The sequence below is a fragment of the Diadema antillarum genome, unplaced genomic scaffold (genome assembly GCF_040938485.1).
Source record: "Diadema antillarum isolate AM-2024a unplaced genomic scaffold, OU_Dant_1.0 scf00000143, whole genome shotgun sequence".
NCBI classification, from domain to species: Eukaryota; Metazoa; Echinodermata; class Echinoidea; order Diadematoida; family Diadematidae; genus Diadema; species Diadema antillarum.
In genome coordinates, this window is record NW_027271032.1 from 1199501 (window position 1) to 1209310 (window position 9810).

General features: G+C 40.0%; 1 protein-coding gene across 1 annotated transcript in view; it reads left to right on the forward strand.

Annotated features, from left to right (window-relative positions):
• The window catches only part of LOC139721415 (alpha-2,8-sialyltransferase 8F-like), a 59623-nt gene extending 50082 nt beyond the window's left edge, over positions 1–9541 (forward strand). Inside the window, exons 8-9 of the mRNA XM_071632731.1 lie at positions 4249–4484; positions 8659–9541. Coding sequence (XP_071488832.1) covers positions 4249–4484; positions 8659–8894 — 472 coding nt within the window. The 3' untranslated portion in view covers positions 8895–9541. The remainder of the gene's footprint in view (positions 1–4248; positions 4485–8658) is intronic.
• The last annotated feature ends 269 nt before the right edge of the window (positions 9542–9810 follow it).

Sequence of the window (9810 nt, forward strand, 5' to 3'; positions counted from 1 at the left end):
TTTGAAGGCGTTGAAATCGGTTGATTTGATAATCAGGGAGGTTGGCGAATATTGAATTACAGAAGTCTAGTCTTGACGATATGAGAGAGTGCACAACCATTTCCGTTGCTTTTTGGGAAAGAAACTTACGGATTTGTGAAAGGTTTCGCAGTTGATATCTTACTGACTTAGTGACACATGATACATGACTATTAAGAGTCATGTTGCGATCCAAGATGACACCAAGATTTCTGCAGCTCTCCTTTGGCTGCTGCACAGTGCCTGCGATGATGACAGAGGGTGTATGAACTTTGTTTATCATTCCCCTGGAACCAAGAAGTATGACCTCAGACTTGGATCCATTGAGTTTCAGGTTGTTGTCTGTCATCCAAGCCCGGATGTCCGTCACACAGTCTTCCAGCTGACTGACAGCAGCAAGGAGGTTCTCATCTTTGGGTGGACATGCGATGAAAAGTTGGATGTCATCAGCATAGCAATGATAATGTACCTTGTGAGAGCGGATCAGTTCTCCGAGTGGCTGGATATACACAGAAAACAGGAGCGGGCCGCAAACAGAACCTTGCGGAACACCATATTTGAAATTCGTTGCACTTGACTGAACTTCCCCTATGGATACATGCTGTTGACGGTTGGAAAGATATGACCGGAACCAGTTCAGGGCTTTACCAGTCACTCCAAAAGTGCTGAGTAAGTCAAGGAGCGTTGTGTGGCGGACAGTATCAAACGCTGCTGAAATGTCGAGCATCACAACAACAATCAGGTTTCCATTGTCCATCTCATGTAAGACAAAGTCACTCAGCCCAGCCATCAGAGTTTCGACACTATGATGGCTCCTGTATGCTGACTGACGATTATCGAGTACGTTGTTGGATGATAAGTGCTCATTTAGACGACAGAAAACTGCACGCTCGATAACCTTGGAGAGAAATGGTAGATTGGAAACTGGTCTGTAATTATGCAACGAGTTTCGATCCAAGCCGGCCTTTTTCAGCACCGGCCTGACAATGGCAGTCTTGAGGGAATCAGGCACGACACCTTTCTCAAAGCTAGAATTGATGATGTTCGTGATGGTTGGAATCATGACTGGCGTACATTTCTTCAGGAGATGCGTAGGCATAGGATCCAACTTACAGGACTTTGTGGCTGACTTTGCAATGAGTGATTGCACTTCATCAGGACTGACAGGATGAAGGGATTCCAGGACACTTGTGATATGAACTGGGGATGGACGTTCAGTTTGAGATCCTGATCTAGTAGCCAGAGCTGAACAAACCAATTCAACTCTCTGCTGATAAAAGAGACTGAACTCATTAACAAGACACTGGACATCTTCATATCCAGGAAGGATTGAATCTGCCTTCCTGTTCAGAAGTTCATCAGTTAGACGAAATAATCTCTTGGAATCCTGCGCACAGTCATCCACAAGGTCATTGTAGTAGCTAATCTGGGCTTTCCTTATGGCTGATTGGACAACCTGCCTTTGTTTGACAAAGAGCTGCCGATGAATTTCCAGTTTGGTTTCACGCCATTGTTTCTCGAGCTGTCTTCTTTGTTGTTTCTCACGAGTTATCTCATCATTATACCAACGTGTGTTTGGTCTGAGTTTTATTTCTCGCACTTTTCTCGGGGCATGATGATCTACGACCTCCTCAATGATGTTGCTGTAATTCCCGACTGCCAATTCAAGACTGTCAACACTGCACTTCTCAATCAGCGACATATCCTTAAGGTCATTCATAAAGGCTGTTGTGTCTAACTTACTAAAATTCCTACATGATACTTTCTCTGTCAAAGGCTGTGTTTTTGAGAGACTGAAATTGCACACAATTGCAGAGTGATCTGACAGGCCGCCAATAACTTTGAGGTTGGAGAACACATGTTTATCAGTCTCCAGCGAAATGAACAAGTCGAGAGTTTGGCCACGTTCATGTGTACACTCACTAATATGCTGCTGCAGACCATATGAAGACAGAAGGTCTTTGAATAGCACAACATCTGGTGAAGTAACAGTGAAGTGGATGTTAAAAATCTCCACAAATTATCAATGATCCTGGCTGGAAGAGGCAATAATCAAGAAGGTCTGAAAATTCCTCTAAAAATGTACGGAATGGACATGCTGTCCCAGGTGGGCGATAAATGATGACAAGTTGCACAGATTTTGATTTAGATGCAATGTTAGCTCGTATGAATTCACATGACTTGAATTTCATGTCATTATCAGCCTGGTCTTGGAAATGAATGTCGAGCTCATTTCTGTACGAAAGACCTACTCCTCCTCCCCGTCTAGTAAGTCTCGGCACATGCTTGAAGTTAAACATATCCTGCTTTAATCGACCAACCACTGCAATGTCATCTGTGTTGAGCCATGTTTCGCATATACCCAGAACATCCAATGTATTATCAATCATGAAGTCAACCACATCAGCAGTTTTGTTCCTTACAGAGCGGGCATTCAGCATACCAAAAGCGATGTTATGGCAGGCACAATGCTTCTCTTTGCTCAAAGGTGACTCCACTGGATTGTCCTTTAGTGTCCTGTTCCTATTCTTTCCGGCTCTGGATCCCCGCTTTGTTGCCGGAATCCTATTAATGCCAAGGGTCCTTAAATGATGCATCAGGTGCGAAGAGATCCTATTCTTCTCTGGAATCAAGTCCTGAATGGCCAGAAGATCAGTCCTTGAATAGGATGCCATTGTTTGTTCAGAGTAGGGTACAGGTGGAGCTGAACTCTTTTTGTGCTCAGGCAGCACCAACAGGAGAAGAACCAGGACAATGCCAAGGCCACTCACCCAGCAAGGCGGTCGTGCTCCAATGCCTCTGTATATGGGTGCATGTACAAACCTCATGTTGAAGGTGAAATATCAACCAATATTTCACATCAGTTTTGAAGAAACAGGGTGAGCAATCCACATGGAAGTTTTCCCAGCAGAGTCTCCAGGATATAATAAATCCATCCATATAAAATTGACAGAGAAATATTCAGTAGATGCATCAAATTCAGGTGTTCTTTGCAGAGCTCTCAAACAAGCTGCCACAGGGCGCTTGCCTTGATGGACCCTTGATGACCCTGTTTGAGTAAACCAAGGAGGTTTCATACATTCATTCATACATTTCATACACTACGATACATTATAATGAATAATATTGTAAATGAACAGAGTGATTTTTGTTTAAAACTGATGTATTTGTTGATAGGGTAGTATAAAAACAGTATAGATAATCCCTTTTATGAGGAACTTTAGATATGATAACGGTACATTGGTCTAGATAAAGACTAAACGCACCGCGTGACAGCTGTGGACATCATAACCCTTTGGATATTCCCTTCGCTGCCTTGAATAAAGACTAAGCGCACCGCGTGTACAACAGAACACCTGTGAACATACAGAAGACAGTGCTCTTCTTTGTATAGCGGTTGGTCTCGATTCAGAAGTATAGGGATATAAAAACGAGACCAAATTGGTTAAAAAATCATTTATTATGACTAAGCTACTCATTTGGAAATGCTATCATAGCTTGATAAGCATATCTACGCCCGACAAAGAAACTGACACCAATAAGGTTGTGCCACCTCAGGTGGTACCAACAACCCATTTTTCGGGTCTTGGCCCATGGACTAAAGGAAATAAGACGGTTGTGACTCCATTTTCTAGAACCTCCTTGAGTAAACATAGATCGAAACGGCGATAAAACTATTATGAGCTGTAGAAGAACAAGAGAGCTAACACTCTGCCCTATAAACGTTGGACATCACCAAAACATCGTCGATTTTGTGATTTCATCCACTGCGAGGCCATACTACATTGTGATCGTGATTGCAAAATTCGATAAGCGAGATTAAAGATGTTTATAATCGCCAAACTTGTCATTTATGAGATTTGTAACTAGTTGCTACTCCCAAGAATTCCAGATTTTCAGTTTTCACATGATACATTATTACTTACAGGCATTAACATCTTCAGTTAGTCGATATAAGTTGACGACAAACATTAAACGTTTTCAGATTTGATTATCTTTGGCGATGATTTATCTATAGCGACAAGACAGCTGATTTGCTGACTACTCAATCGTGCCCAACATCGGGACTGGACGCTATTTTGGCTGAGAACCGTTCTCATTTTCCCCAGGACGGGAGGTTTTTCGGATTTGAGCCGAACTGAGCAAATTTTGTACGCGGCACGCTCAACTAGCGGCCGCGTCTTGCTTGCGAAAGTTCCCTATTCTAAGATTGTTTTCCTTTGATTACAGGTATAAGAAGGTGAGGGATGACACCAATAAGGAGAAGCTGCTTCGTGACCTATCGTCCTATCACGGGTTTATATGGATGCCCTGTCTGGTCATTGGCGGCAACTTCGGCTATTTCACGAAGGTAGTCGAGGCGATGAAAGGACACGAACCGCCTGTACTCTGTGGCCACCCCGAGCACTTCAAGTATGCTGGTACATTCTGGACAGAGAGGGCACACATCAGATGGACTTCTTCAGGTACAACGCGCTTCCATGTTTGTTTGTTTCTTTCTTTCTTTCTTTCTTTCTTTCCTTCTTTCTTTCATGTTCTATCTGAATAGATGGCTGGGTAGCCCATAATCAGCTGCCTAGCTGGACTTCCATGTGGTCCAGTTTGATTTGATGTGGACCTTTTTCTTTCACCTTTTTCCCTTTTTCTTTCACCCCGGCCTTTTTTTTTTCATTATTACTTTTGTGTCCTCACGATATTTTGTGTACTCATTCCATTATTTTAGTCATTCAGTGCTTGTATTCACGAATTGTTGTTCAGTGGTAGATTAAAAAATCAATCAACTTCAAATGCTTAGGGGGTTGTAGTCCATGCTACTCAAAGAAGTTTTCCTTTAACATCCAAAATTCTTACTAAAAAAAAAACTGGATTAAAAACTTTACGTGCGACGTTTCGCCGATTAACAGTCATCTTCTTCTGATTCTAAGGACCATTCTTCCGCTGAAAGGACGTCGGGAAAAGCTGATTGTTAATCACCGAAATGTTGCACATCGTAAGTGTTCACTCATGCCTGATTTACACGAATTTTGGAGGTTACGCTTCGACTGGATGAATGATAATCTACATTAGTCAATTTTTCCTTTAACATTTCCGTAACGATGATGGACCCAGAAAGGACAATTCTTTCCATATTTGAATAGTATAAAATCACACATGCAGGACATGTTAAGTTTCGTTTAGAGCGGACGAAATAAACATTAAAATGTTGTCACACGTTTCATGAAACAATGATATCGGTTTCAATCACGAGATTGCAAGACTGAAAAAAAAAGCCAATTCATAGTTCCGTTTTGCGAATGAGCAGAAAAAAACAAAAGTCAGCAGGCACGTTGGTTCTGAAATTTACCGAGATAAATTTCTGAGATGCAATGAATATTCATGCATTCTTATAGTGCTTGCCAAAACATCCACCTGACAGGAACAAAGTGTTTGTCAACGCCTAGTATTACGCAATTTGGACAGAAAAAAAACCGTTTTTGCTCATGCATTCAACTTAGTCCATGGGCCAGGCCAGATATTGGTACCACCTGAGGTGGCAATACCTTTTTGGTGTCATTTTGTTTGTCGGGCATAGATATGCTTATCAAGCTATGATAGCATTTACAAATGAGTAGCTTAGTCATAATAAATGAATTTTAAACCAATTTGGTCTCGTTGTTATATCCCTATACTTCTGAATCGAGACCAACCACTATACAAAGAAGAGCACTGTCTTCTGTATATTCAAAGGTGTTCTGTTGTAAACGCGGTGCTCTTAGTCTTTATTCAAGGCAGCGAAGGGAATATCCAAGGGTTATGATGTCCACAGCGCTTAGTCTAATATTCAAGACGGCGAAGGGAATAGCCAAAGCTTATAATACAGTGTATATTCCTTTATCTAAAAACAACAACAACAAAAAAGCAATTCCTCGTGAATTTTACCGTATTTTTCAATAATTTATCATTTTCCGGTTAGAACGCTACGGTGAAAACGCTAATACCACTCCAATGTCGCTTTATTTCCATCCAACAATGAAAGATGATGCAAAAACAATGTACCGGTACACTACAATACATTATAATAAATCATGTTGTAAATGAACAGAGTGAATTTTGTTTAAAACTGATGTATTTGTTGAGAGGGTGGTATAAAAACAGTATAGATAATCCCTTCTATTAGGAACTTTAGATATGATAACGGTACATTGGTCTAGATAAAGACTAAGCGCACCGCGTGACAGCTGTGGACATTATAACCCTTTGGATATTCCCTTCGCTGCCTTGAATAAAGACTAAGCGCACAGCGTTTACAACAGAACACATGTGGACATACAGAAGGCAGTGCTCTTCTTTGTATAGCGGTTTAGTTTCGATTCAGAAGTATAGGGATATAAAAACGAGACCAAATTGGTTAAAAATTAATTTATTATGACTAAGCTATGACTCATTTGGAAATGCTATCATAGCTTGATAAGCATATCTATGTCCGACAAACAAAATGACCCCAAAAAGGTTTTGCCACCTCAGGTGGTACCAATAACCCATTTTTCGGGTCTTGGCCCATGGACTAACTGGGGATGTTTCCCCAAGTGTTATGCATCTGATCATTCTGGTCACCTGTATGATTTATGCAATTTCATCCTGTATAATCTTGCGCGAAGCCAGAAGCTAATTTCGAGTCACCAGAAAAACACCCCAAATTTCATCGTTTATTATTCACTTGTGAGGACGAAGTTATGCACCTGGACGCTGCTAATGCTACATGGATTTGATTGAACCATACTGTTCGTGATATCTGACTCAATGTTTCGTGGAATTTGAAGACAAAATTTGGACAGAATGTCAGCCAACCGGAGAGTACATGAGCACGATGTGCCGAAAACACGTTCGCGGAGCACCCGGGGGCTTGACCAGTCGTCAGGGGTGAAGGAAGGTACCACTGGTCAGCCGACCGAGACATCGCCTATTGAAGAATAGAAATGATATTATTAACCCAAATCAATCAGGCTTCAGACCTGCCCATTCCACTATGACTGCTTTACTTTGTGTCACAGAAGAAATGCTTCGTAGCTTAGATAAGGGTGAAATGGTTGGAATGGTCTCCATTGACCTCAAAAAGGCATTCAACACAGTCAATCATGCGACACTTCTTCATAAGTTATCTCTCCTTGGATTGAATAGTAATGCATGTAAATGGTTTGGTAATTATCTCCGTGATCGTGTTCAATATACTTGTACTACTATTGACGGCTCCATATCCGAGCCTATAGGTATGTAACATGTGGAATCCCACAGGGCTCTACGTTAGGGCCCTTGTTATTCAATGTCTGCATCAACGATTTGCCTGATTGCATTAAGGAATGTAAGGTCCATTTATACACTGACGATACATGCCTTTATTTACCTGGCAAAGATCTCGGTCAAATACAAAGAGGTCTCAATAAAGACTTGACGTGCTTGTCACAATGGTTGGAAGTAAACTAACTTGCTCTGAATGTGAAAAAGTGTGAAGCGATGTCAATAGGTTCCAGAAAGAGGATTAGGAACAAGGTATTGAGAGTCAGCATTGATGAATCTGAGGTGTTACTTGTAAATACTTAGGAGTTTATCTTGACCAACATCTTGATTGGAGCCAACAGGTGGATAAGGTGATAAAAAGCACAGTGAAAAGTCTTTATTTATTGAAAAGAATAAGATTTTGTATAACTGAAAAAACTGCTCTTGTATTTTACAAGTCCATTATTCAGAGCAAATTCGATTATGGCAGCGTTGTATGGGGTAATTTGCGAAAAACGGATTCTGAAAAATTGCAAATCATTCAAAAGAGAGTTTTGAAAACTGTCCTTTTGGTTGAACCAAGATACTCCACCTTAGCAATCTATACAATCGTTTGTCATTAGATACTTTGGAAAAACGAAGGTATAAACAATTACTACATGTTATGCATAAAATTTCTAATGGAATGCTTCCAGAATATGTATTGCAATATTTTGAAGAATGTGTAACAAATTATTTTCTGAGAAACAATATGAAAAAATATGTATTGTATAAGGTAAAAACAGAAGTTGGAAAAAGAACTCTTTCCTTTAGAGGAGTCCAGAGTTGGAATCAGTTAGTCTATGACTTGAAAAGTATGCTCTCTCTCACCAGTTTCAAACGAGCTCTTGATATATCTCTGCTGTAGCCTAAGCAACTGCCCAGGATTGTTTATATATGTATTTTTTTTTCTCTCTTTCTCTATTTGATATCGTTAAAATAACATGTTACCGTAGGTATTTGTTCCGTTTTCTTTTTGTGTGTGTGTATAGTATACTTTTCCAATGTATCATTGTTTTTGTTGTTACCTGACACTTGTTCCTTTCTTTATTATTGTACATGCATTTTGTATGTATTTCTGCTATTTTTATGTTGTTCACGGATTTGCAGAAGAACAGCTTTGCTGAAGCAAATTGCCGTGATTAAATAAAATAAACTGAACTGAACTGAATCTGAACTTTGAACATGAATTCCACAACTTGTTACGTCGGGCAAGCTTATACAGTATGTATAATGTCCACATGAGCTAATTACGAACTGGCTTATGATTGGTCAATAACATTGTTTACATAGAGTCAGCCACTTTGAGTTGTAAAAGAGTCTTATCCATTTTATTTTATATTGCAGGATTTTATCTGGTGACACTAGCCATTCAGCTGTGTGACGAGGTGAATCTCTATGGTTTCTGGCCCTTTCCCGTTCGCTATAACCAGGATGAGGAAATTCCCGTGCCGTACCATTACTACGACAAACTTTCAAACGCCTTTGCAAAGAGTCACCACACGATGGACAAAGAGTTCAGCCTCCTCGTTCAACTTCACAATCTCGGTGTGATCAAACTTCACGTAGGAGCCTGTGCTTAGCCTTAGTGAGATTGGATATTCTGAAAGTAAGATTGAAATTTAAATATAGAATCTTTCGAAAAGTCATGAAAGATCTCCATATTTCAAAGATAGAATCAACTGTAAAAAAAAAACAACAGCAAAAACAAACAAACGAACAAACAAACAAACAAACAAACAAACCAAAACCTATATACCCCATTGACATCTGTTTGAGCAATTCTGGTACGTTTAAGCAGTGTGGTAATTATGAGGTATCTGTACTCCACATCGTTGATTATAATGTAGCTGATTCGGGTGATTCACGATTGAGGGTATCATGTACATCCCAAGACAATCTACAATCTTTAGTATAACACATTCTACTTCTGGTTTGCATTCATCTTGTGTTGAGATGGTTCTTCGGATAAATGTGTGTGATCCTTGAATGACACTCCATTTCATATTCAAGTTCAGTAAATGTAATATAGTATAAGCCTAAAGAAAAATCAAGCAAACAATTTCAAAGGATTTTTACGACAATCGGCCAAACATTCGGGATGGGATGGGACTCTCAACTTTCACATCATTTCCTCGATATACGGTGATATTGGTTGCAGCCATATTATGCAAATGAGAGATGATAACGTAATGGCCTCGCAAGTTTCCAATAGTGACCCGAGCACAATTATTCCAAGACAAATGCTATGTTCAAACATTTGAAACTCGGAATTTCCAGAACTCTCTCATCCGTGTAAGCAGTGTTAGAACTTCTTCCACTGTGTTCCTTCGTTTTTGTAATATCTTAAATTAACTTTGAAGGACACGACGTGGCGATGAGTTTTAATCCACTAGCAACGGTGACGGGGGAGTGGTGTCGCATGATGTGAACTCATGTTTATCTGAAGAGGCCCTGTATTACTTTTGTTCCATACACATTAAAATATAATTTTCGTTT